At 45.4% G+C, this 27,930-nt stretch overlaps 3 protein-coding genes across 39 annotated transcripts in view; all 3 read right to left on the reverse strand.

Annotated features, from left to right (window-relative positions):
* Nucleotides 1-221: 221 nt before the first annotated feature.
* On the reverse strand, nt 222-14,964 carry AQP10 (aquaporin 10). Its single transcript, XM_080649017.1, has 7 exons — nt 14,893-14,964; nt 3,651-3,825; nt 3,057-3,183; nt 2,349-2,486; nt 2,125-2,243; nt 1,662-1,879; nt 222-1,191 (listed from the first exon to the last, which is right to left on the reverse strand). Exons 2-7 carry the CDS (start codon nt 3,753-3,755, stop codon nt 984-986), a joined length of 915 nt encoding a protein of 304 aa, XP_080505143.1. The 5' UTR covers nt 3,756-3,825; nt 14,893-14,964; the 3' UTR covers nt 222-983.
* HAX1 (HCLS1 associated protein X-1) lies at nt 14,481-17,430 on the reverse strand. 5 transcript variants are annotated; one of them, XM_080649018.1, is made up of 7 exons: nt 17,254-17,430; nt 16,475-16,734; nt 16,115-16,302; nt 15,341-15,392; nt 15,110-15,216; nt 14,893-14,983; nt 14,481-14,748 (listed from the first exon to the last, which is right to left on the reverse strand). In XM_080649018.1, the coding sequence occupies exons 1-7, from the start codon at nt 17,304-17,306 to the stop codon at nt 14,657-14,659; spliced, it is 843 nt and encodes a 280-aa protein (XP_080505144.1). In that variant the 5' UTR covers nt 17,307-17,430; the 3' UTR covers nt 14,481-14,656. The 5 variants fall into 5 exon arrangements, with proteins under 5 accessions (XP_080505144.1, XP_080505145.1, XP_080505146.1 ...); XM_080649019.1 differs by having other exon boundaries at nt 16,475-16,728; nt 17,254-17,422; XM_080649020.1 differs by having other exon boundaries at nt 16,115-16,330; nt 16,539-16,734; nt 17,254-17,422.
* A 1,112-nt stretch (nt 17,431-18,542) lies between these two features.
* Nucleotides 18,543-27,930, reverse strand: part of UBAP2L (ubiquitin associated protein 2 like) — a 44,045-nt gene continuing 34,657 nt past the window's right edge. For 11 of the 33 annotated variants that reach the window (XM_080649046.1, XM_080649040.1, XM_080649043.1 and 8 more), the window contains 3 exons: nt 27,155-27,372; nt 26,592-26,697; nt 24,718-25,115 (listed from right to left, as the gene is read on the reverse strand). In XM_080649046.1, the coding sequence (XP_080505172.1) occupies nt 25,066-25,115; nt 26,592-26,697; nt 27,155-27,372 (374 nt within the window). In that variant the 3' untranslated portion in view covers nt 24,718-25,065. Of the gene's footprint in view, nt 18,655-18,681; nt 19,309-20,150; nt 20,202-20,617; nt 20,816-21,756; nt 21,825-24,717; nt 25,116-26,591; nt 26,698-27,154; nt 27,373-27,930 lie in introns of those variants that run through there. The other 22 variants (XM_080649029.1, XM_080649052.1, XM_080649024.1 and 19 more) reach the window with 4 other exon arrangements.

Below are 27,930 nucleotides of genomic sequence, written 5' to 3' on the forward strand. Positions count from 1 at the left end.
TTTCGGCCACGGCGGGGCGGAAGTGACGGCAGTGGCGGGAGAGGCGGGGGGCGGGAGTGGGTTTTGGGGAGAGGGCGGGAGGCGGGAGCCGCCATCTTTGTGCTGGGCAGGGGGGGTCCTAACCCCCTCGAGGCCACGCCGCACGCGGACGCGTCCCCGCCCACTGTCATCTCCATCCGGCCTCCGAAGCATCCATGAAACACTCAGGAGCCGAGACGGTTCTGAGATTTGTTTTATACGGAGAGGGGAGCTGGGAAAGCTGTCTTCTCGGCTAAAAGGCGTCTCCTTCGGGGTGGGCATGAGAGCCGGGAAGCAGTGGAGAGAATGTCCCTCAGGCCTGTCCTCCTCCACCCTGCGCTCCTCCCCTGCAGCCCTGTGTCCTCTCCTCTCGCCCCGGCTCCGCTCCTTGTGTGGCACCCCGTCCTTGAGTGACACAGCCCGAATGTCTCCGTATCGGGGATGCCTCCGCTTCTTCGCCTCGCTCTCCCTCCCGATCTCGGGACGCTTGGATGGCTGTGTTCCACTGCCAGCCCTCCGCCTCCGCTCCCCCCCCCCCCCCCCCGCCTTGGTGGAGGCAGTTCCCCTCCACCCCGTACCTTCTATGAGGAGGGGGGAGCTGAATGCAGGGGCGGAGGTGCTGAGGTTATGGGAACTGGGAGTCAGACAGTGGGACCAAGCTTCGGAGGAAGTCCCCACCACCCTGCACATTTCTGCGGCTTCCCCAGTCCGGCTTCCAGGGGGCGCACCCTCTGGCGGCCACATTGAGGAACTACGTTCCTGGAAACCCGCAGGGTCCCAAAACAGGCTGTGGGAAGAGCGGATGAAGACGGACCTTAAGCTCCTCCGGGTCTTCCTGTCCAGGCATCCTCCCCAGTTTAGGAGGAAGCGATGCTTAAATGAGTAAACACAGAAGCTGCCCAGGGCCTGGCGCCTTAGTAAAGAGAAAGAATGTCGTGTCTCCAGGTCTGGGTCTCTGGCCCTCTTCAGTGTCCATGAGGGAGGTAGGACTGCTGAGGCATCTGAGTTGAGGCAGGAGTTTCCAAGTCTTTATATTGGTCAAGTACTAGATCCTGAGCTGGTTCTGAATCCTCAGGGTGGTGCAGAGCCACCAGAAGTTGGTAAGTGGCTGTGCCAAGGGTGGCCCCCACCATAGGGGCCACCACAGGCACCCACCACCAGCCATTACCAGCCCTGTAAGAGAAGGACAAAAGGGAGATACCAGGGGTGACTCCCCCAGTCTTCCCCCAAAGGACTGGAGGCAGTAACAAGAGAACTCCCTTAAGCAGATCCTGGGGTGACAGACACCAGGAAAAGGAAAAGGGTGTCTTGGCACCAAAGCAAAACACTTAGAGAGGAGGAGTCCCCAGGAGAGCTTCGTCCAGCCTCTTGCCTTAGGTAATTATCTGAATATCCCTGTTTTGTTGATGAGGTCACGAATACCCAAAAAGGTCATATGCATCCCAGAACACCACCTCTAAACCTCACTGTTTCAGTGAAAAGGGTTGGGGGATGGGGCAGAGAAAAAGGGAGGACTGGGGCTTAGAGGAGGAACACAGTACTAAAAAGCTAAAAACGGTTTAAGAGGAGAATATTTAGGCTGGGAACCCAGGGGCACAGGGAGGCTGAGTGGAGGGACAGCACCAGGGGAGGCTGTCTCGCACCTGAAGACTTCAGGGCCCCAGCCAGCCACGTAGGTGAAAATCCGTGGGCCCAGGTCCCGGGCAGGGTTGAGTGGGTATCCACAGTTGGCACCCATGGATAACCCAATGGCCAGGATCAAAAGCCCCACTGCCACAGGCTCCAGACCCGCAGGCACTCCCTTGTTCCGTGTGTCCAGGATGGCCAAGATCCCCACAATCAGGACCGCGGTTCCCAGAACCTTAGTGTGGACAGATGCAAAAGATTCCGATCAGCTGGCAGATATTCCATCTGCCCTCTCTCACCCAAACAGTACAGGCCACCACCCTATGTCATCTGACTTTGTCCAATACAGGCAGCTGGTGTGGGGGGTAGTGCAAAGACAGACCTAATCCCACATCCCATCTGACCCAGAGACTTAACAATAGGCTATAGTGCCAGAGGTCAGGGACAAAGGTCACTACCAGGTCTGCCCCTCACACCTACCTGATCCAAGAAGCCATTGTTCAGGGACAGATAGGGAGCAGGGTAGGTGGCAAAGATGGAAGCTGTCTCCTTGGGGCCAGTCACTGTCAGGTTCCCACCTGTATAGTTCTGTAGGGCATCTGCAGGGGAGGGGGACATTCAGGATTCCCATCTTCCTCATTCAAAACCATTCCAAGGCACCCCTGCCCACACACAGACACCCCAAAAGTTGTTCCCTCTGTTACCATAGTAGAGAGCGTAGGTGGTTCCAGAGGCGCAGAAAGCAGACAGTAACTGCACCACGGAATAAATGGGGAGCTTGGCCCAGGGGAGGCGTCCCAGGAGGCACATGGCCAGGGAGAAGGCTGGATTCAGGTGAGCCCCTTCAAGGGTCAAGAAAAGACAACCAACATCCATTAAGTGTCACTGCCAGGCACTCACCAGGTAACCTTGCTACTCTTCCCCACAACTCTTAAGACAGATGTGACCATTCCCAGCGTATAAATTAGGAAAGTGAGGCTCCAGGTTAAGCAACTGGTCAAGGTCCCAGAGTGAAGCCAAGGTTTGAACCTGGGACTGTCTGCTCTTTCCCCTACAGTGCTGTGTCTCAAGGCTCCAGCCAGGCACACGTGCTTTGTGCTTCTGGGTGATGGCAGGTGAGGTCTTGAGCAAAGGGGAACCCCAGAGGGCTTCAGGTGGGAAACACAGGAGGATAGCACTTACCCTTCATACCTTGCCACAGATCTCTAAGTGAGCGGAGAGTTAATGTGAGGAAGAGGGATGGAGAGATGTGGAAAGGGGAGGGGCTGGACTGGACCAAAGGTATATCTCAGTCCAGGGCACTGATCAAGCTCAAAAAGATAATGTCCATGAGTCACCTTTTCACGATAACCATACATCCACACTCACATGCATATCCTACCTGTCTAATAATCAGACCCCTCCCTCCTTACCTGAGACATTACCACCCACGTAGATGGCTGCCATAACAGCCAAAGAGCCAGCCAGAAACATGGTGAAGAAGTTGCCTTTGGTTTCTTCACTGGTGACAGCTTGGGCCACAGCCCCCTGGGTGATGAGCTGGTGGGAAGAGGAAAGATGAGGAGCAGAGAACCAGGAATAGAGAGCCTGGTGGACCTACAGGGGAGAGAGACTGGGAAGATGAGGAGAGTGGCCAAGAGAGGTGAACTATGAACAAATGTGAGGGATCAGCAAGGAAGGAAGGAAAACAGACCGAGGGAAGGGAAAATAAATGGGAGAAGTGAAAAAAAAAAGTTAAGAAAGGGAGAGGAATTCGCGGGGGGGGGGGGGGGGCGGTCAATTGGGGAAAAGGAGACATGTAAACTTTAGACAATGAAAAAAAAAAAGAAAGGGAGAGGAATGAAAATCAGAAAGTAGGAGAGGAATCCAAGAGACAAGAGGAGGGCAGAAAGAGAAATGATGGATAGCTGAAAGGAAAGAAGACCGGGAGAAAGAGATAAGAACACCAGAGATAAACACCAGCTTTTGCCCACCTTCTGTTACCTTCCCCCAATTTCCCTGCCTACCATGAGCACAAACACACCCAGAAACTCTGCCAGGCACTGTCGGGCCAGGAGGCTGCGGATCCGGAACCAGCCCTTGACTTCTGCCAGGAGCTGAATATGAACCATGGTGAGGACACCCTGTCTCTGGTCACCGCTCTCTCCGTTTGCATAGGCACACTGCTACTTCACTATATGTCTACCAGGGGAAAAGATAAGGAAAAGACTTTAAAACCAATTAGCTCAGCTCTGGAACAGCAGCTAGTGTGTATGCACGTGCACAGAGAGGATAGAGATAACGAGAGAATGTCCCCATGTAAGCAGGCTCTGCATGACCAGAGCCTGGAGTTTGCCCAGGTGCCCTTGTCTTCTCCGTCTTTCGTGCCCTTTCCTCTCAGGAGTAGCCTCTTCCTCTGCTGACAGAGAAGTCCACCCAGCACCATCTTGCAAACCCTGATGCTTTCTAAGTACCAACAGGGGCCATGGTGCCTACTGGCTTCTCGTTTTGCATTGGGTGGACTTGAGTGAGATTCTTGGAATTCTGGATCTCCTTGCTTTAATTAATTAATTAATTTATTTTTGTTAATCCTCACCCCAGGGTATTTTTCCATTGATCTTTTAGAAAGAGTAGAAGAGAGAGGGAAAGCCCTGGCCAGCTTGGCTCAGTGGATAGAGCGTCAGTCTGCGGACTGAAGCGTCCTGGGTTCGATTCCAGCCAAGGGCACATGCCTGGGTTGCAGGTTCGATCCCCAATAGGGGGCATGCAGGAGGCAGCCAATCAATGATTCTCTCTCATCATTGATGTTTCTCTCTCTCTCTCTCTCTCCTTCTCCCTTCCTCTCTGAAATCAATAAAGAAATATACTTAAAAAAAAGAGAGAGAGAGAGAGAGAGAGAGAGAGAGAGAGAGAGAGAGAGGACAGACAGAGAGAAACATTGATGTGATAGAAACACATCGATTGGTTGCCTCCTGCACAGGCCCTGACCAGGGCCCGGGCGGGGGAGGAGCCTGCAACCCAGGCATATGCCCTTGACCGGAATGGAATCCGGGATCACTAGTAAGTCTGCCTTCTGAGTACAGGATATGCATTCTACACCCTGGGTATTTCCTGGGCGATAGCGAACCTGCCTGCTGTGGTTCTCAGACAACTGGACAGCCCAGAGACTAGCAGAGATGCTTTCAAGTCTTGGCTCAGAATGTATCTGTCTCTCGGTAGGTGGGGAACCAGGCCATAGTACATAGTACATAGTAGTCACTCCTTTTGGGATGCGTATTTGCCAACTGGGAGAAAGTTGACCCTGAGTCCCTCAAGCTTGTTTCACAACACAGCCTGGTCCCACAATAAAGTGGGCAATGGAGAGGTTTGGCACCATTTAATGGCACCATTGAGTTTAATACTATCCTGCAGCTGAAACTGGTTTGGCTCAGTGGATAGAGCGTCGGCCTGCGGACTGAAGGGTCCCGGGTTCGATTCCGGTCAAGGGCATGTGCCTTGGCTGCGGGCACATCCCCAGTGGGGGGTGTGCAGGAGGCAGCTGATCGATGTTTCTCTCTCATCGATGTTTCTAGCTTTCTATCCCTCTCCCTTCCTCTCTGTAAAAATATCAATAAAATATATTTAAAAAAAAATACTATCCTGCAGCTAGACCTGTTTTTGCTGTTCCCAAGGGAAGTGGATGGAGGATGAAGTCTCCTGAGATCAACATGCCTTTTCCATACAGCCAAGCCTTTGTGGCTGTCAAAAATGACCCTCAGCTATGCAGTAAACTAGATCTCTCTGAAATTTCTACAGAGTCTGAAAAAAATCTATACCAAATGTAAAGAAACATTCCAAAAATGGATGAATGAATTTGTCAGTCCTTTGCTAACATTTGCAGTCGTGGGGGTATTAAAAACTACTGTTTTGTCCTAGCTGGTTTGGTTCAGTGGATAGAGTGTTGGCCTGTGGACTAAAGGGTTTCGGGTTCAGTTCCATTCACGGGCACATGCCCGGGTTGCGGGCTCGACCCCCAGTAGGGGTCATGCAGGAGGCAGCTGATCAATGATTCTCTCTCATCATTCCCTTCTCTTTTCCTCTATAAAATAAAATATATATATATTTTTAAAAAGCACCACTGTCCTTGTTTTACAAATAAAGTCTTTATAGGGCCAGAGGTGTGGTTCCAAAACATCAAAGCCCACTAAATCCTTTTACCTTCCCCAAACCTCCTGTATTCAACTCAAAAGGCTTATAGATAGTTGACTTTATGAAACCCAGTTCCTTCTAAGTGGAGCTTACATTTCTTCCCCTGTATCTTTGAGAGGCAAACACCTGGTCTTCTTCAAGAACTCTTATCTGAGCCATTTCTTAAAATGCAAGTTGCAGGTAGTTAATCCTCATTTGCAGGTGCTTTACAAGACAATGCTCACCCCCTAAAACAGGGGTGGTGAACATCCATATAAGGACTGAGAAATCATTTGGTCTGGCCCTGCCAAGGCATTAGGGGTGAATTAAATGTTTGACCAAATATAGCAGGATAATTTATAAGTTGATAATTTTGTATGGCCTGCGAATAATGTTAACAATATCCAAATGGCCCCTGGCAGAAATAAGGTTCCCACCCCTGTAAGGATCTATTTCCACCTGTTTCCCTGGCAATAGGACCAAAAACAAGAATCAAATTCTAGCAAAGCTCCAAAGAGGATGTCTGACGCACTAAGAGAAGGAATATATGCTAAAGGGGTTTCCAAGATCTGGCTATTATGTTTGTACCTGCAGAATTTGGTAACATCATACATGGAACTGGATACCCAGAGTGCTGGATCAAAGGAGGTGGGACATAAAGTTAAATATGGAAAAAGTTATTGAGCCCTGACCGGTTTGGCTCAGTGGATAGAGCGTCAGCCTGCGGACTGAAAGGTCCCAGGTTCGATTCTGGTCAAGGGCATGTACCTGGGTTGCAGGCACTACCCCAGTAGGAGGTGTGCAGGAGGCAGCTGATCGATGTTTCTCTCTCATCAATGTTTCTAACTCTATCCCTCTCCCTTCCTCTCTGTAAAAAAAAAAAAAAAAAAAAAAAAAAAAAAAAAATCAATGAAATATATTTTTTAAAAAAGTTATTGATATAGGAGCACCCTCCTGTGACGTAGGATTTAAACTCTGGTAAGATCCCTGGAATATAAATACGGGGTGAATACCCTTCTAGGATGGTCCTAGGTTTGGAGAAAATGATGGCCCACACTAAGGAAGGTAAAAATGCCAGGACAAGGAGAGAAAAGCAAGATGGCGGCATAGGTAAACACCTAAACTGCTGCCTCGCACAACAATATCAAAACTACAACTAAAAGACAAAACAGACACTATCCAGAACCACAGGAAGCTGGCTGAGTGGAAATTCTACAACTAGGATCTGAATTAACACTGATAGTTGACAACCCAAAATTATACATGGTCCTTTGTTAGAGTCGGGGCATAAGGGCTCAGATAATCAATGGAGTCCCAGTTCAGGTCTGGTTCACTGAAACCATGGATCCACCCAGTAGTCACTTCCCCATATACACATATATCATGCAATTGAAATGGATATCCTTTGATGTTGCAGAACACTCAGTTTGATTTTTGGACTCATGGAGTAAGTGATGAAGGCCAATTGGAGGCCTAAAACTGCTCCACACCAAAATAATAAAAATTTAAAACTATCACATCCTAGGAAAAATGGAAGAGATTAGCACCACCCTCAAAGACTTACAGGAGAGCCCAGGCAGGCTCAGAAGTTGATCTTCGACCTATGAACCAGGAGGTCATAGTTAGATTCCTGACCAGGGCACATGCCTGGGTTGCAGGCTCTATCTCCAGTGGGGGGCAAGCAAGAGGCAGCCGATCAATGATTCTCTCTCATCATTGATGTTTCTATCTCTCTCTCTCTCCGTCTCCCTTCCTCTCTGAAATCAATTAAAAAAAAAAAGACTACAGGAGAGGTGGCCCCTTTTATACCAACAGCTTGGCTCCTACAAAAAATGGAATAGATCATGGCAGGTGGCAGTGATTTACCATAAAATTAACCAAAGAGTAAATCCAGCCCTAACAGGTTTGGCTCAGTGGATAGAGTGTTAGCCAGCAGACTGAATGATCCCACGTTCAATTCCAATCATGAGCACATACCTCTGTTGCAGGCTCGATCCCTGGCCTGGTTGGGGTGTGTATGGGAGGCAAGCTATCGATTGTCTCTCTCACGTGGATGTTTTTCTCTGTCTCTCCCCCTCCCTTCCACTCTCTCTAAAAATCAATGGAAAAGTATTCTCTGGTGAGGATTTAAAAAAGAGAGAGAGAGAATACAACTCTGACCAATTTACTAGCTCACACTAAAGGCTGTCAACTTTTAAGTGGGACCAAAAGTAAAAAATGTCTCTGCAGCCATATGGACTCCACACACCTTATGAGACTAAGATATCCATGGAAGGAAAAGATGGTTTGGCGAGCCCTAATGTAGACCCCTACAGCTCTGGAGCAAAGCCATGGGAGCTGTAGCACAGAAATACATACCATTTGAAAAGCAATTCTGGGAGTGTGATTGGGTTCCAATAAAGACAGAGCAATTGACTACTGTTCATCAAATGACCAAACAGCCAGAATTGCCCAACACAAACTGAACCTAGTCAGATCCTCCATGTCATTAGGAAGGCTGGGCCCAGAAAGAACACACTTTTTTTTAAAAAAAATATATTTTATTGATTTTTTACAGAGAGGAAGGGGGAGGGATAGAGAGTTAGAAACATCAATCAGCTGCCTCCTGCACGCCCCCCACTGGGGATGCGCCCGCAACCAAGGTAGGTACATGCCCTTGACCGGAATCGAACCTGGGACCCCTGAGTCTGCAGGCCGATGCTCCATCCACTGAGCCAAACCGGTTAGGGCGAAAGAACACATTTTTGTATGGAAGTGGCATCTTTGGGATCTGGCATAAGCTGAAAGTCAGAGGCCCAGAAGCTGAAAAGCAAGTGGCCCAGACTCTCCTATCATTCACATCTTACCCTGGCACCTCCTCCTCTGCTCACACCTATGACCCTTTGGGGATGGTTTTAGTCCACTCAGGTAGGTATAACAAAATACCACAGACTTATACAAACAGAAATTGCTCTCTCATAGCTTGTAGGTTGGGAAGTCCAAGATCAAGGGGCCAGCAGATTTAGTGGCTGGTGAAGGCTCACTTCCTGATGCATAGACAGCCATCTTCTCGCTGTGTCTTCACATGGCAGAAGGGGCGAGAGAGCTCTCTTGGGTCTCTTTTATCAGGGAACTAATCTGATTCTTGACCAAATTACTTCCCAAAGGCCCTACCTCAAAATACCATCACATTGGAGATTAAGTTTCAACATATGAATTTGGGGGGCAGGACACATTCAGTCTATAGCAAGGATCCCTTGTGAGGGGGAATCAGAGAAGGAAAAAGTGTAAGCTTCGTATGTAGATAGAAGCCAAATATTACTGCCACATTGCAACCCCAGTGGTGAGGGAAAATCCTCCCAGTGAAGAGATCTGGACAGTACATCTGGTCATCCACTTGGTGTGGAAAGAGAAGGTCCTTAACAGGTAATGTATGTAGACCTGGAAATTAATTACATTAATCTAGGATAGAAATCAAATAGCCTCCACTTATCTTCAAAGTGAAGATCAAGGACAAGAAGGTCTGAGGATGAGATGCCAATGGACCTATAGGAGTAGTCTTTAAAAAATAATTAAATCTTTACTATTGAAAATATTACATATGTTCCCCCCTGCCCCCCACCCCCAGTGCATTGACTCTTTCTAGCCCATCCCTACCCCCTGCCCCAGGCCTTCACCACCCTATTGTCTGTGTCCATGGGTTATGCATATAGATGGTTGATCTCTTCCCACCCGCCTTCCCTCTGAGGTTCCACACAGGAGTAGTCTTGAAGTATGAAGATCTTTGTATCATAGACTAATGCCCACTAGAAAGCAACTATCAGACGAGGCACTGAACAACCATGTGGCAGGATGAGTCACCCAGTTTTAAACAATGGATACACTGAACAGAGTTAACTAGTGGTAGGGATAGATGAAACTGGTTGTCAATTTCTACAAAAAAATTTGCTAAGATTTTGATAGAAATTGCATTAAATCTATAGATAAATTTGGGCAGAATTGCTATCTTAACAATATTAAGTGTTCCATATCTTTTATTTAAATCTTCTTTAATTACCTCAGCAACTTTTTTTAAATTTTTTTTTTTTTTTTAACGTATTTTATTGGTTTTTTACAGAGAGGAAGGGAGAGGGATAGAGAGTTAGAAACATTGATGAGAGAGAAACATCGATCAGCTGCCTCCTGCACACCTCCTACTGGGGATGTGCCCGCAACCAAGGTACGTGCCCTTGACCGGAATTGAACCTGGGACCTTTCAGTCCGCAGGCTGACACTCTATCCATTGAGCCAAACTGGTTTCGGCTACCTCAGCAATTTTTATAGTTTACAATGTTCAGCTCTTGCACTTTTTCAAAATTATTTTATTCTTTTATTTAAAATATATTTTATTGATTTTTACAGAGAGGAAGGGAGAGGGATAGAGAGTTAGAAATATCGATGAGAGCCGAAACCGGTTTGGCTCAGTGGATAGAGCATAGGCCTGCGGACTGAAGGGTCCCGGGTTCGATCCTGGTCAAGGGCATGTACCTTGGTTGCGGGCACATCCCCAGTGGGAGGTGTGCAGGAGGCAGCTGATCGATGTTTCTCTCTCATCGATGTTTCTAGCTTTCTATCCCTCTCCTTTCCTCTCTGTAAAATATCAATAAAATATATTAAAAAAAAAAAAAGAAATATCAATGAGAGAGAAACATCGATCAGCTGCCTCCTGCACACCCTCTACGGGGGATGTGCCCGCAACCAAGGTACATGCCCTTGACCGGAATCGAACCTGGGACCCTTCAGTCCGCAGAGCCAAACCAGTTAGGACTATTTTATTCTTTATTATGCTAATATGAATGAAGTTGTTCCTTTAATTTCATATTCAGATTGTTGCCTATAAAAATACAAATTTTTTATTTATCTTATATCCTGAAATCTTGCTATACTGTTATTACTGCTAGTAATTTTTTAAAAGTATTTTTTATGTTTTTATTGATTTCAGAGAGAGGAAGGGAGAGGGAGAGATAGATAGAAACATCAATGATGAGAGAGAATCATTGATTGGCTGCCTCCTGCACATCCCCTACTGGGGATCAAGCCTTCAACCTGGGCATGTACCTGAACCATGGTTTATGCGTCGATGCTCAACCACTGAACCACACCGGCCGGGTGCTACTAGTAATATTTTTGTTGTTGATTCCTTATATATTTTTTCTACACATAAGCTCATGGTACCTATAAATACAGTTCTACTTCTTCCTTTCCATACCATGTCTTTCTCTAGCTAGAACTTTCAGTACAATGTTGAATAACAGTGGTAAGAGCAGATATCTTGTATTTCTAATCTTAGTTGGAAAAGCACCATTAAATGTAATGTTTAGTAGAGTAGAACCTCAGTTCTTTAACTTAATTCATTCTGAAAGGTTGTTCAAAACCAAATCGTTTTTTCCCATTAGAAATAATGTAAAGTGAATTAATTGGTTCCAGATCCCCAATTATCCCATTTTAATCTCTTATATGCAGTACATGTCTAATGTGCTATTTATTTATATTTTATTATTATTTTTTAAAAATATATTTTATTGATATTTCACAGAGAGGAAGGGAGAGGGATAGAGAGCTAGAAACATCGATGAGAAACATCGATCAGCCGCCTCTTGCACACCTCCCACCAGGGATGTGCCCGCAACCAAGGCACATGCCCTTGACCGGAATCAAACCCGGGGCCCCCCAGTCCGCAGGCCGACGCTCTATCCACTGAGCCAAACCGGTTTCAGCTCTAATGTGCTATTTAATCTATAAACACGTTAAAAACAAAAACGACATGAAATATAAATGAAAGTTTAACAAAAAGGAAATGAAATGTACAGTAAAAAAATAAAAATTTAATAATCAGCAGCAACAAAAGCAAAAAACCCAAAAATATTCATAGCACAATTTCTTGAGATGTTAACAACCCGAGGTTTAGCGGTAAACTGACTCATACTTGATAATTCTCTCCTTTGTCGCTTGAGAGACACGTCACTGATCATATCAGCATGAAAGGGTTGTCAGGTTGAGAAGTGAATTGTTCAAAATGGGAGATGTTTGACAACTGAGGTTTGATTGTATAGGTTTTTGATAATACCCTTTTAGTGTCTAAAGGTGTCTATTATACCCCCACATTTAATCATAGTTTACTTGAGTATAAAATTCTAGAATGGAAATAATTTTTCTTTAGTATTTAAAAAGGCAATGCTCCATTATCTTTTTTTTTTTTTTTTTTTGAGAGGGAGAGGGAGAGAGAGAAAAACATCTATGTGAGAATAAGACATTGATCAGCTGCTTTCTGCATGCCCCTTATCAGGGATCAGGACTGCAACCCAGGCCTGTGTCTTGACTGGGAATCAAACTGGCAACCTTTCAGTGCACTGAACAATGCCCAACCAACTGAGCCACACCAGCCAGGGCCTGTCTATCTTTTATAGCCTTCTGTCCTGGTTTTAGGGATATATCATCTCATATTCCTAAGGACATTAAAGACTTGTGTTCTTGCTAAATTTTCATCTTTCTGTATAATATGTTTCTTCCAAGTTACTTCTTTTGTTTGTATGAATCTCTATCCTTCGTGCTGGAGACTGCCCACAGATGTCTGGTAATCTCTGGCTCCATTTGTGCCTACGGTGGTACTCTAACAGGCTGATTAAAAATATCAATCGGAGCCCTGGCCGGTGTGTTCAGTGGTTAGAACATCAGCCCACACACCGAAGGGTCACAGGTTCGATGCCCAGCTCCAATACGGTGCTTGCAGGAGGCAACCAATGTGTCTTTCTCACATCGATGTTTCTCTCTTACACCCTCCCTCTCCCTAAAAGCAATGGAAAAATACCCTCCAGTGAGGATTAACAACAGCAACAACAAAAATCAACTACATTCTAATTTTTTTTTAAAGGTGGGAGGCCTTTGTTCTACTAAATACAACTATAGTATTTAAAAGCGTGATATGGCTCATTGGCCGCATAGCTCAGTTGGTTAGAGCTTCGCCCTGGTCAGAGCACATACAAGAATCAACCAAATGGCCCTAGCCAGTTTTTCTCAGTGGTTAGAGCGTTAGCTCCCGGACTGAAGGGTCAAGTGTTTGATTCCGGTCAAGGGCCAATCGATGTGTCTCTCTCACATTGATGTTTCTTTCTCTATCTCCCCCTCCCTTCCTTCCATTCTCTAAAAATCAATGGAAAATATATCTTCAGGTGAGGATTAACAACAACAATAACAAAAAAGTGTGATATGGGCACAAAGATAGACTACTAGATTAATAAAAGAGAATAGAATCCAGCCAGTGTGGCTCAGTGGGTGAGTGTGGATCTATGGACCAGGAGGTCATAGTTCGAGTCCCAGGGCACATGGCTGGGTTGTGGGCCCAATTCCCAGTAGGGGGCGTGCAGGAGGCAGTGATCAATGGTTCTCTCTCATCATTGATATTTCTCTCTCTCTCTCCCTTCCTCTCTGAAATCAATAAAGTGTGTGTGTGCGTATATATATATGTATGTATGTATACACACACACACACACACACACACACACACACATACTAGAGGCCCAGTGCATGAAATTCATGCACGGGTAGGGTCTCTTAGGCCTGGCCAGCTATCAGGGCCAATCAGGGCCTTCCGGCTGCCGGCCGGGGTCTTCCTTCGTTCTGTGCTGCCCCCTGGTGGTCAGCACATGTCATAGCGAGCAATCGGTCTCCCGGTCAAACTCTGGAGGGGACACTTTGCATATTAGTCTTTTATATATCTATATCTACAGATATATATCTATAAACATAGATATATATCTATATATAGGGGGGGAGAGAATAGAAAGACACAGGGATATATATGTTACCTGTATGTGTATTTGTAATATTTGTACATATATATGACTATGTATGTTTTCAAATGGAAATAAAATTGGTTCCCTGATTCATATCATATAGGAAGATAAATTCCAGGTGGATTTAAAAACCTAAATGTAAAAAGCCAAACTATAGAACCCGTAGAGGATAATAAAGGAGAGTATCCTTTTAAGCTTGGGTTAAGAGAGATTTCTAAAAATATAAATAATAAGCATAAGTGAAAAGATAAATTTGGCTACAATAAATCAAAAGATAACAAAGAATGAAAGACTAAATTCCATTACTATATTCCCTCTCCTTTGTTCTTGTTACATATATATATATCTTTAGAAAAATACTTTATTTTCATTTTAATGGGATTTCCAGAGGAAAGAGGTAATTAAATCTGAAGATCTGCTCCTCAAAGCCATAGTGCTAAAAACTTTTTTAATGAGAAAAAGATCCATAATGCTGTGCTTAATTACAGCTTATCTAACATATATAAAAAAATAAGAGCATACCAGTAAAGGAAGAAATATTTGCCCATGTAGTTCCTTACATGATCCCATGAGCTATCCAATCAAAGTGATCCCACACCAAGGAAAGCAGTTTCCCCTACAATTCCAAACACTCTTGCTTTTTTTGGAATCTGATGCATCCATGTCTGGAAATTCTCTTGGGATTATCTCTACATATCCTATCTCCTCCAAGAGGAAAATTATTTTCTACTGGTACCTGATCTTTACTTATCAAATCAGGTTTTGGAAGTAGAACAAAAAATTAAGAAACATGGAGAAGGTTTTGGGCCAAGATAATTTAGGAAACCCTGGATGGTGCTAGAAAGTGGAACAACCTTAACAAAACCAAAACCAAGAAATTAGCATAAATAAAGGTTTTATTGGTCAGTTTGCATGAATGACATACTGACATGCCCCCAATTCACTGTTCCACACACCAAGGCCCTGAGGTGGCAGGAGGAGAAGCTAAGCCCATTGATGGTGAGAAAAGGGTGGGAGGTGGGAAGAACATGAAGGCCTCTGAGGGTTAACAAGGCTACTGGGACCGGGACCGGGACCAACGACCTAGGAATAAATCCAGGATGGAAAAGGCATCATCCAGGGCTGGAACTGTTGGTGACTCTGGATCTAAGAAAGAAAGTGATACACAGACACACTAAGTGGCTAGGCAGAGGCAAAGGATGGGAATAACATTAAAAGGTAGAAGAGTAAGGGTTTTCCTTTTCCAAGGAATTAAAAGATGGATCACTTTGATTCATACTCTTCACTTACCATCTCTAGGACTGCCATCTGCTTCTTGATGGGTTACTGTGGTTTCTGTTCGGCCCTCACTGTCCACCACAGTCCGGCGTTCCTCTACTGTCTACAAGGAGAAGCCCCACAAATATCCTTAACATCACTAAAGGTGAGGTCCCTGGTTTCTTTACAAAGATCCCTCTGTCCAAAACATCCTTAGCCACAGTTCCTTTTACCCCTCTCCCCAACTCACCCCATCTGGCCTAGTGATCTTGGTCACAGAGACACTCTTGAAATAGGATTTGGGCTGGGGCTGCAGAACTGGGCCAAGGCCCTCCTGGGAAACCTGGGAATCAAGATCTAGAAGGACAGAGAGAAGAAACAGGAAAGAAAGAGTCTAAGGAACCAGTGTGTCAGGAAGAAACTTTAGGGAGAGAGAACTTCTGAAGAACAGAGGGCTGGTAAATGTCCTCTCCAGACTCACCCTTGTCCTCTTTGGCTCTAGAATGGGGGGTCACAGGCCACATATCATCAAACTGCAGAAGAAGCCAAAGGAGATGAAATGACATCTTTCAATCTGAAACTTGAGTCACAGAACCCAAAATATTCCCAAGTTCCAAAACCGCCTCTACCCAGAAGAGATAATCCTATTCAAGATCGCTTTATTTACTCATTTTCCCTCTTTCTTAGCTGTTTTATGTATCCTTCTACCAAAAAAAGCCTTTCTGCCCTGGCTGGTGTGGCTCAGTTGGTTGGAGTGTCATCCCCTGCAATGAAGGGCTTTGGGTTTGATTCCAGGTCAGGTCACATACCCAGGTTGCAAGTTTGATCCCCCATCAGGATGTGTGCAGAGGCAACCTACCAGTACTGATGTTCCTCTCTCTTCCTCTCCCCCTCTCTCTCAAATCAATAAAGACATATCCTTGCGTGAGGATTGAAAAAAATAAAATAAAAGTGGGGATGGTAAATTAAAAAAAGCCTTAATGAACTGTTACTTTCCTGACCTCCCCCAATAATCCTGCCTTGTCCAAGAATCACACAGACCAGAGTTTCGTTTGTTTTTTTAAAGAAAAAGCAGAACTCCTATTTCCCCCCAAAGAAAATACTACAAGAAGCTTAATATCGGAAACAGATAAATATTCATAGTGGGGGGCCCAGTATTTCACCCAAGTCTGTTAAGAGTCCAACAAAGATTTTAGTTTTTGCACTCTATTAGGTGTTTCCCACAGGCTTTCATTTCAGGCTCAGATGTACTCACCCTATGAAAAGGTCTCTGGGAGCCCCAGTCTGGTGCTGGTTTTGGAGAGTCAGTTCTTGTATCACTCTCCAAGACCCCCCCAAAGATCCTGTGTTGGTGACTATCTGGATACTTAAGCATTGAGTCCCGAAGCGTCTGTCCCTCCTGCAATCTCTCACTAGGTGTCTCTGACTCAGGACCTGGAAGTTCTGCAGGAAGATGGCAAGTGTATGGCTGCTGGGGGAGGGAAAGGACTTGGGATCTTTTAATCCCCCTTGAAATTATCAGTCTTCTCACACTTCCCACCCCCCAACTATTTTCTTTATTTCACCCACCAACCCAGTAGAAACCATAGGTTCTCCCTCAGGGGCAGCCACACACCAGGAGGACGGGAAGGCAAGGTCCAGGCCCCCATCTCGCTGAAGATGTTATTAAAATCCCGTACTAGGTCATCAAAGCCGAAGTTGTCGTGGAAACGCATCCCTCCTCCAGGGGTGAAGCTGAAGCCGAAGCCAAATTCCTCAGGGGGCTGGGGACCCTCAAACCTCGAGCTCCCAGGGCCCCAGGTGGCTCCTCCTTCTTCTTCATCCTCATCCTCATCTTCATCTCGAGTCATCCCTCCAAAAAAGGGATCTCTGTGGCTGGGGTGGAGGCAGATTGGCCACCAAAATTTCAGCACTCACTCCTTAAACCATAAAATCAACTCATGGGTGGCAAAGTGGAACAAGAACAGGTGTCTGGGGAGCTGATGTGAGGATTAGAAGACTGGCCATCGGGGTATTGTTTTTAATCAGGTAGTCCTCACCTTGCGACTCCTCCCAAACACCTCCCCTCGGCTTTTCTTCAGTGTCTCCCAGCCCCTCCCTTCTCCCAAGGTCCTGCTCACTTGCTCATTGTCCTCTACCCCAAAGCCCCACCGTCTTCCCCGCCCAGGCCCTGTTGCATCACTCCAGACTGGAGAAAGGCTTAAGCTGTTGCTTTTCCTCCTAACGACCGCCTTAGTTACTGTCGCGGGGTAAGTGTTCAATGTTGTGACTTCTGTTCTCTCCACAGGAGTTGAAGGAGTGGAGATAGAGGATGTTTTTCCAAATATAGGGTGTCATAGGTCAAGCTCCCCTCAGAAGACCCCCCTCCCTTGTCCGACCCGGATCCATTCTCACCTCCGAGGTCCAGAAAAGCCGAAAAAGCCCCGAAAGAGGTCAAAGAGGCTCATTCCCGTATTGGGATTCGAACCTCCGAATCCCACCTGAGGCCCATTCACGCCGGGAGGACAGCCTGCGCTACGCCGTCGGAAATTAAGCGAAGAGTCAGCTCACGCTGCCGGAAAGCAAACCTGCGATCGACACCCTGTCGTAAAATGACCGTAAGCAGGACGCGAAGGGGGCGGGGCAGACGGGCCTCTCAAATTCGAAAGGCTTTCATTTTACAGCAGCAGTTCGTTTGTTATTTTCTGGTTGTGGGCGTCCTGAATTTTCATCTTCCAATGATCACCTGTATCCTAAGCCAATTCTCCTTCTTGCCGACCAACCCGGCCCAATAAGGTATTTCTCTCCAAAAAGGGATCTCTGGTGCCGATAAAGCCGCCAGACGGCAGCCCATCCGCACAAATGAAACGGTCCCACGCCCGCCCTCACCGCCGGTACACCACATCCGTGGACGATCAGTCCTCCATCTGAAACCACCTTGTCCCTTCCTCGGACCTGTTTCTTGACTGACCTCAGTGAAGTCTAAGTGGGATGGACAAAATATTTTATCAAGCTCCTTTAGTACTGAATTCCCCAGACTTTAATAGAGTTAGACATGGGGACACATGCACTTAATCTCATCTCTCCAGCTAAGGAGCTTGTCATAACCATATTCTTTTAATTTTTCTATGCAGGCTTTACAACCAGCAGAATAAATGCTTTGTGACAGACCAAGGGAAATCTAGTGAAGAGTCTCGGAAGAGAAATAATTTGGGGCTCTAGGTTCCCCCTTTTCCTACCATTCATGGCTTTCAAAGCCACTCCCTCCTGCACCCCTACCCCAATCTCATCCCTGGCCTTCCTCTAGACTCCTTTTCAGGGGTTTGGGTATAACTATGGAAAATGAAAGCACTCAAGCAGCAAGAACTATTCCTAGGAAAATTTGGCCCCAAACTTCAGCTTTGCCAGCACACAGTGCACATTGCCCTACTTTCCAATTCACTTGCTTGGACCCAGCTAAATTATACTTTGACTTTACAAAGGCATTTCTTTCAGCTCCTTCTTAATCCTCTCCCTTTCCACCCAATACCCACTATCCCACTCCCTTTACTGCCTGAAATCTGCTGTATATGTAGCAGTTTTTTAAGGAAATGAAGATTTGAGGTGGTTCTTTCCAGGCAACAGGCTGTGAAATTCTTAGGGGAGAAGGGAAGAGAATCCCCTCAAGGGCACAGTACTAAATCATTAAGGTCAGAGGTGTTCTTAAAGGATGAAAATTTCATTTTATTCCACTGCCTTCGGGGCCTGCTAGAAGAGGCCCAGTTGGTACAGTAATACTTATTCACCAAGCTGGTCATCCGCGAGACTGAGGATGTCCTAGACGGAGCAAGAATGGGCAGAGGCTGAAGGTAGATGTTTTCTTTTTATATATACAAGACACATTAATCCATTAAATTTGAAGACACAGTACAAAAAAAAAAAACACTTCAACTAATCCATCTGACAATGCTGTTCATATTCATGACGCCATTTTTTGTTGCTGTTTTGCTTCCTAATAATAAAGGAGGAGACATAGGGCTGTTGGGCTGATATATATTTGGGGGTTCCCCCCTCCCCACCTCACCCATACACCACCAGGGTGAACAGGAGGAAAAGGAAGGGTAGGCCCACAGCAAAGTTTCATAATCTTGAATGCAAGGGGGAAGGAGGAAAGGAAGGGGGAGGGGAGTGAAAATACAAATCCTATAATACATACAACAGAGTGGGGGATGGTATGGGAATGAACAGACATGAAGCTGAGGCATGGGGTGGGCCACTGGGGGTGAGGGTGGGGCAGCGGAACCCCTCCACATTCCTCTCTTTGATGCTGTTTCCATAGTTGCCAGGCTGAGAAGCCCTCTCAGAAGATGGGACCAGGAAGAGAGGGTCAGGGCCTCAGTTGGCCCCCCAGCTGTAGCTGTTGTAGGCAGACTTGTTGGTCTGGGGCTTCTGCGGGATGGAGCTGGTCTGGCTACGTTGCCCGCTGCCCGTCTGCAGGGGAATGGGAGGATGATGGGGAGGAAAAAGGTGTCTAGTTAGTGTGACAAATTTGTGACATCTTCAGGTGGAGATTTGGAAATCATCTTGCTTTCCCATTCCCCTTGCTTAGAAACTATTCTGAAACTTCTCAACCACAGAAAATTTGGTTTATATGGCTGCTAAAGCACCTCTGACCAAAACAAAACAAAAAAACACACAAACAAAAAGTGCCAAAAAAACACCCTTTAAATAGGGGAAAGATGAAAAGAGGGCAAGATACCTTCAGAATCAGTTCTACTCATTTTCAGTTGTACCTTCTCCTCTCCTCATCCCCCTGCTCTGAGAAAAGGCAACTCTCTAGAGAGAATTATGGCCTCTTGGAGATGAGTGATCACAAGTGATTTCATTTTCATTGATCCCCAGGAAGGCTTCATTTGGAAAGCTGCCTTTGAGAGCAAAGAAGCTCTTATTCCAGTTCCCCAGCCAGCTATGGTGGAGGAGAGGTCACTTGTACCACCTCATGGCTCCCCACCCGCCACATGTATCATATCTGTGAGCCCATTACAGGCAAGGTGGAGAGACAGTCTTGAGGCCCCAGGCTTCAGATGCTGCCCCAAGAATCCTTTCCATTCCAGTAACCAAGTGTTCCCAGAGTTGGGGAAGGGCAGAAAGAAAGAGGGCATTGAGGAGGGGAGGACAAGAGAGGAATGGGAGGCCAGAGAGCTCAGCAAGGTGTTTATGTTTGTGTATCCCGATTTGTGATCGTGCAAACTTTTCTCAAATTCCCTAAGGCTGTGGAGGTGTAATGGGGACTGAAAAGAAGTGGGTTCAAGCATATCATTCAGTTTCATTACCTGCTCCTCCTGCTGGCGCTGGCAACAGAGAATCATCTGCAAATATGGTAGCTGAGGCAGAACCAGGATATATGGAAAATAAAGGGACAAACTTTGACAATAGAACTCCACCATTATTAGAAGGGAAAGCTATAATGTGAGGGAAGGGGGAGGGCTGGGAGAGGTAAGAGGGAAGGTGTGACCCAGGTCTGATGGGATGAGGAAAACTGATATGGGAGGAGGTGGAGGAGAAAGGCACCAAAGGAATTGGGCAGAATTAGGTTTCAGTCTGGCCCCTTCTCTGACATCTCCTTTGCCGGCCACTTGTGTTATGTGCGCTTGTGTCTGTAATGTGCTGTGTGCCCATGGCTGGCGCTGGGGAGGATTGGGTGGAGGTGGTGGTGAGGAAGGGTAAGAAAAGGAAAGGGAAGGCAGTTTTAAGGGATAAGAAGGAAGAGGAAGAGAAAGGAGAGAGGGAGGGCTATTACCTGGCCATCCTGCTGTAGGTGATGGTGAAGGATCTGGGAGTGCGGCTGCTGATGGGGGGTCAGAATGTGCATAAAGGGGGCAGGTGGGTAGGCAGCAGCTGTGGCTGGATTGATGGGCCCCCCACTTCCTAGGGCTGAAGGCAAGTTGAAGGAGGCAGCAGGAGTACCGGAATGAAAACCTTGTTTCTCAAAGGATTGCTATCCAGGAGGATGGGAGGAGAGAGTAAAAGGGATCAGCAAGTGAGAGGTTGGGATTTGAGCCCAAGCTTTCCCACCCTCAAAAAGCAGCATCGTGTCTTAGAAGGAATGCTGCACCTGAAGTCAGATATTCAAGTCTCAGGCTCAGCTCTGTGCTTTAAAGCTGTGTGATCCTGAGAAAATTACTCTCTAAGCCTGTTTTCTTATATATAAAACGGATGCTTATCAACCTTTTAGTTGTAAGGACCAAATGAGAGGCTGGATGTGAAAGCACTTTGTAAAATCTGTCATATACAAACATAGTGAAATCTGCTGACTACTCCTTAGCACCCCTATCTCTGGAATTGGGTAGAAATAGGAACTCCATAGATTTTTTTCAAAAGAAATGCTGAGTTATCTTTAGTGTTAAAGGTCTTGGCCATGAAGCACTCCACCATAACTCCTAATACTTTGTATCAAACTTTAAATTATTTATGGTGGGAGAAAAAACAAACAAAATACAAATCTGTGGATAATTCAAATGCTTCACTTTAGTTACTGAGTTGGGCTTTGCCCACTCCTTTCCCACTCTTTATTGTAGATATACTTACAAAGAAGGGAATGAACTTATTTTCCTTCATTCCATATTCATTCTCTTTGAAAGTTATGAAAAGGTTGGTTGTGTGTAGGTTAAGGACCAGTTACACAATAAATCACATGACACATTACAATTTTTCAACCTTCCTATGACATTTCTCATTTGTTCTCTCCCTCCCTAAAGAATAAATTTGAGCTTCCTCGAGAAACTAAAGTCTAAAGATGATTCATTTTCTAGTAGAATGGGTTTCCTGACACCTGCTCACAGGTTGTTAGGGCTGTTCCTGCTCACTTCTATCAATGCAACTCCATCTTCTCTATGTCCATCTCTCTTTTTCCACTTCTATCCAGAGCCAGGCACCTACCTGGGTTTTGGAGTACACAGAACCCGAGATATCTGGCACGCCCGTGTTACTGGAGGTGACTGATACACCTGAGGGAGGAGGAAACAGATAGGAGGATTAGCTCAGCTAGCTGCCTGATCCCTCTCCCTGGGAGGTGGTGAGTGACATGTGAAGTCTTTCTAGCTATAGCACGGCAAGGGAATTTTGGTCTGTTTTTCCAGCTTCAGGTCAGTCTTGAGGGATAAGAGCTCATGACACAAAGGCTGGCTAAGGGTTCTCTTGTCCTTTCCAGGTGTGTACTGAGTGTATGTGTGAGTGAGGTGAATTGGTTTTGGAGGGACAAGGGGAAATAGCCAAAACTCACTAGTACATAAGTTTTCAAAACACCTCTGTAAGCAAAGCCCAAAAGGAATGTATTACACTTATATTGTCCATTTCAAATCAATCCACCCAAACTTCACTCAGTCCTGCTCCAGAAGACAGGTAATCTGGCTCTTTTTCTGTTCATGAAGAGACACTCCTGGGCTCAAAATTCATGCTTTCACAGCATAAGGTAAGTACTCGAGAAGCAGTTCAATTCCACCTCCAAAAGTACTTTTATTCTCAAAGCTTCAGCTCACTTAGCACAGCTTCTCCAATTTTGGAGCTTCTAAGCTGTATACTTACGAGCTGGCATAAAGATGAAGATCCATCTACGCATTTTAAGGGATAGGAGGTAAGGAAGGCATATAGGAATAGGCTATCTCCTGCAGTCTCGGTGGAGCACAAAACCTAAATGTTATTCTAGTTTACAACTTTAGCTTCTCCATGAGATAAAGGCTTCAATCCATACTCTAACAACTTGCATGTTTCCTTTTGAAAAACTCATTACCACCACTACAACTTAAAGGAAACCAAAGTAATACAATTCCTCATTTTAATTTATACTCCTTAAACTGAAATACACGTAGTCTACCTCCTGGGGCAAAAGGTCAAGGATAGAGGAAAAAAGCCATCAGGTAAGCTAATCCAGCATCTTATCTTACTAAAATTGTATGCGAAGATTTGAGGTAAAGTAACTCAAATTTAACTAGGAACTTAAAGCATGATTTTAAAAGATGTATTAGTTCTCATAAATTGAGATAAAATGAAACTCCAGAAGAACTTTGTATTTTAGTCTATGTCCTTGGAGCCTTCTCCTTTGCTGTTAGGATTACTTTGACAGAAGAATTTTTTAGAAACACTATACTGAAGTGACCAAATCACAAATGAAGAATCCTCCATTCACCCGCAATCCAGCAGCAATCCCCCTTCAAACTCCAGAACCCAAATCCTCCCAATGTCTAGGACAAAGGCAGCCATCAAAAGTTAAGCCCACCTTAGACAGCCACTTTAGAATCTTCCCAATAGAAGTGGCATCTTAACCTGGAAACCCCTCCCACATCACAAGTCCAGATAGTTCCAGGGAGGAGCAAACACCAACTAGGAAAAAGAACAGAACTACAGAAAGCAAGCATGAGAAAATACTTCCCCGTGTTCAAAGTATCAACTCTATACTTTCTAGGCACAAAAGTAAAAGACAGGGGCAATATATGACCCGATCAAGTATTCTTCCCCTTCCTTTTTCAAATCCCGGGAGCCCACCTGGTAAATCACCGGTAGTTGGCCTAACTTGAAAAAACTAGCTTATTTTTTGTATGGAAAAGGCTCCACTAATGAGGTTTGTATGGAAGGTTTGAGTAAAGTGGAATAGACAGGATATAAATAGAACATGTTTTAGGAAAATGAGATAATGATTGAATTTTACTGCAAAGACTCAAACAGCTTGCTGACACCCCTTGGTCATCCCACACAAATGGAAGAAATGGCTAACTTGACTCTCAAACTGGGTGGTAAGGAGCAATTTAGTTTCAATGTGCCCCTACTTGGTCTCATTCTTTTCAGAGGCTGGACTAGCTAAAAACCAGCTTATAGTCCAGAGGCTTTAAGTTGGATATTGGCTAAAGGGACTGGAAATACAGGGGGAAAAAGAGATTTCTCCTTGTAGTTGCCATAATAGCTTCAATGTAAGCATTAGAGGTCCCTACCTACCCTTTACCAGTTATTAGAAAGCTCCTCAGGCTCGAGTTCTTGTTTTCCTTCCAAGAGTCAAAATCCCCTTCTATAACCGACTCCCAAACATGATGATCATACTAACACCATGTGGACAACAGGGAGGAGAACCAAGAACCAACTCTCTCCCTTGGAAAGTTGGTTACATCCCCAGGACAAAATTACTCCAGAGGGCTAGGAACAAAGAAAGTAACATCGGGGTTTCCAATTAACCAAGAATGGTGGTCTCACTGTGCAAGTTAACTGTAAACAAAGGGCTGGTGATGTACTAGTAGGATTGAGTGGGGATGAGAATTTCTATAGTCAAGGATGTCTAACCAAACTTTCCCCACACATCATTAGCTACGCCCACAAGTGCAAAACACTAATAATCCACAATCCCTGAAGGGACTAAGAACAATGCTCCAGGCTAGCACAGTTTCCACAGCCTGAGTCATCAACTAGCTGGTCCCTCAAAACTCTATCAAATCTCAACCAGCTACTTGGCCTGAGGGAACCAAATGTGGGAATTAAGCCTTGAAGATACTTCCCCAACAACAGCTCTGAACACCATCTCTTCTACCTTTCACCATGACATGACACTAAACCTCTTTTCCTTCTCCCCTGCTTATGTCAGAGGCAAGGGGAAGATCTGAATGAAAAGTGAAGAGCTATAATAAGCTTGGAGAATCAGGGATTTTCTACAAATAACTTTCTTTACCAACCAATCAACAGGTTGGAAACTGAGACTGTTTCCCCTCCCCCACCTTCATAAAATCACCATACTGAAAAGTTACCAGTATGGCTATGCTGGAGTTTGATTGAAAAGGCCACCCTCCACCCTTCATCCACTGCACAACATTGGATCCTAGTGTCCAGTAAGACATGCACGGAAAGAACGCCAGAGTTAGCTAAAGAAATACCACAGTTTATTGAAGACTACAAATATTTTTTGTTACAAGTTGAAACTACATGCCTTCCAGAAAACAAAAGCAACAGCAGGTGTGTGCATTGATGCTTCGGAGGTGCTGCACCGCTTGAACTCGAAATGGGTAAGACAGGGTCAGACACATGGGGGAGAGGGAACCGGGGGAAGGGCAAGTTCAAAAGCCCAGAAGGTATCCACCAACTCATTTCCCCAAGCCACGCAGGCCATGGCCTCAGCTCAGCAGGCTCTCCTCAGTGGTCTGGTTTCTGAAACAAGACTTCAGTGCAAATTTATACACACACACAAAACATAGCCCCCAGCCTTGGGCCAAATTAGCTCTCTGCCGTCCAGAAATGCTTGTAAGGGGGTGGATATTTTCTTCCTAAAAGGAATCAAATACATAAAAATAAATGAATTTAGAGGTTGATGAGGAATGGGATGACAACCTTCTGTGGGGCTGGGAACTGGGGGTTCTCAAAAGGGTTGTTAGAGAGTTTCTGAAATCCTAAGGGAGGTAAGAAGCTACAATTTCCAGAATCAGGTAAGCTATTCTTGAACATGGTCCGGCTAAAACTTAAATCTAATCTTGGAATGGGGCAATTCCAAATAAAAAAGCTTATAATACTTCCCCAAGGATGAGGGTGGATCGTGCTCAGTGAGAGGAATGCCAACAGGGGTCCTAGATATTAAATCTCAATGGGTGCCTCAGGATTTCTTGAGTTTAAATCTTGACCCAAGTCATACAACACAGTTCAAAATGCCATCTATGCTCAGCTCAGAGTTTCCCAATTATTAAAACCTTGGGCAATTTATCAACTTGGAGGCCACACAAGGGTGAAGAATGCAGATGCAGCTCCATCCAAATCATCATGAAACCATAATTGAGCAGAGATTTTTTAAGTACAACCCTCAACCCCATCCTCATCCCCCCTCCCATATTCATCTACAAATCAATGAAAAAAGTAGATGGAATTGTTTTATTCAAAGACTCCTTTTCTTACTCCCTGTCCTCCAAAAGTGGAGTACAGGTGTCAGGTACAGGAGCAAGGGATGGACTAAGAATCTTTTAGGCCAGTACCCAATCAGGAGATTCCAACATTTCCCTCCCTGCCATCAGATGTGCAAATGGATTTTGCAAAGAGCCCAGCCACACAAGTGAAGGAACCTAAAGGTCCAACTCTCACTTTATTGAGCACAGGCATACTTGGTTTTATTGCACCTCACAAGTGTTGCATTTTTTGGAAAGTGAAGGCAAGACCATCCACCATCAAAGACTACAACTCACTTTATTATAGTGGTTTGGAAGAGAATTCACAATATCTCCAAGGTATGCCTATACTAATGCCCTAATTCTTTCTCTCCACACTTTAGGTCTCCTAGCTTGGGATTTAAAAGGGGCCACATAAAAAAAGTAGTACTACAAAGATATTTAAGCTAAGTCTACTAGAGCACACTAGCAAAGAAACCATTTAACCCTTCTATTCAGTAAATATGTCCCCTTTTGTATGATTGGTACCATACATATTAACACTTGCCTCCATTGACATCTCAATGAAATCTTGGGGCCCCTTGCCCTGCTTCCCACCCAAATATTAGGCCAGCCAGCATATGCTAATCGTCAATACATGCTCCAGGCCATCCCTGTCATGAGTAGTGAATATATGGTCTAGTATCAAGCTCCTCTGTTGGGGATGCTCAGGCAGACACACAAGCAGTCAATCATTAACAATCATACATGAGCAGCCGCACACCCTCACCAACACAATTTTATTTTATCAAGCACGGAGTCTTCCTCCTTGAAACTCATTTACTAACATCCCACAGACACCACTGACAGCTGGGGTCAAGGTAAGCTTACCAGTGTTGTATCCATGAGACCCATATCCACTTGGCTGTTGGAAAGGGGTGGCCGATGCATTCACACTGACATTCACACCATGCTGCTTGGAAGAGGTAGGAGCCACCTAAAGAGTAAAAAGGCCAGAACTGCAGTGAAATGGCAGCAGAGTACCATTCACCCTACACGTCTTCGTTCAGGGACTGAAGCATTCAGATGATTACCCACTGTGATATAGGCTGACCACAAGTTCACTTAGTAAATAAAATAGGCTCCCTACCAACTTTCTAAAATCAGTGAAGCCAATAAATGGTACTTTGAAAGAAGGGAAAAGGGCAGTGATAGCAAGGAATGAAAGACAGTCTGGGAGTAAAGCTATCTGCTATCATATTCCTACTTTAGTTAATTCTAAGAACAGGTAATCCTTATCCCAATACCCCCAATTCCAGCCCCACTCCTTCCCCCAGGCCAGAAAGAGAAACTGTTCCGCTTCATCCTTTATTAAAAAGTCCTTGAAAGCACCTAGGATAGTGTCCAGGGCTAGGATACTTTACCACAAGGAAAGACCAAGCCCAGGTACTCACAGGGAACACAGCAGGCCCATACTGGAAGGTGCTGGGGAGGCCCGGAACCCCTGTGTAGTATGGCAGGCTGGTGTAACTGTAGCCAGGAGGCAGCGCCGGGTTCAGGAATGTCTGCTGCGTTGTGTGGTGAGTCTGCGTCTGGTTCTGTTGGGGTTGGGCCAAGGTAGTGGCCGGGGCTGGGGAGGAGGCATCCCCACGGCCAAACTTTGTGAGGTCACCTGTGACAGGAGAGGCTAAATGTACCTGCCTCTTTCACCCCCCACACCAATGCAGAATTACTACTTCTGGTTTCACATGATTCCAGAAAATCCTGTTAAGTTTGAATTACATTTCTTTGCGGCTCCATTTAGCACTGCCCAGCACACAGCAAGCACAGTGCTAGTCAAGGACTAATGTTCAATGACTGTGCAATGCTGCTGCAGAGACAGGCTCCCAGAATAAATTTCCTGCATGATTTCCCTGCCTACTCATCTTATTTCATCTCCCCCAAATCTCCCTCCATGGGAACACTCCATGCTGAATTCAAAAAAACAATGACAGGTCAACAAAATGGCAGATCAGTGAGGAGAATAGAAGGCGGCCCATGGATAATCAAGGTAATGGCAATGAGACTGCCACTGTGAGTAGGGTACAGGAGCAGAGATGAGCAGAGAACGGCCAGTTCAACCACTGCATTTCCTGGAAAAAGCTGGAGAATGTCTGAAAACCAAATCAAAATATCATCTGGAATCACCAGGAGACAACAAAAAGTGAGATAAGGAAAAACTTGCCACATG

Source organism: Plecotus auritus, assembly GCF_963455305.1.
Source record: "Plecotus auritus genome assembly, chromosome: 12".
Lineage (NCBI taxonomy): Eukaryota > Metazoa > Chordata > Mammalia > Chiroptera > Vespertilionidae > Plecotus > Plecotus auritus.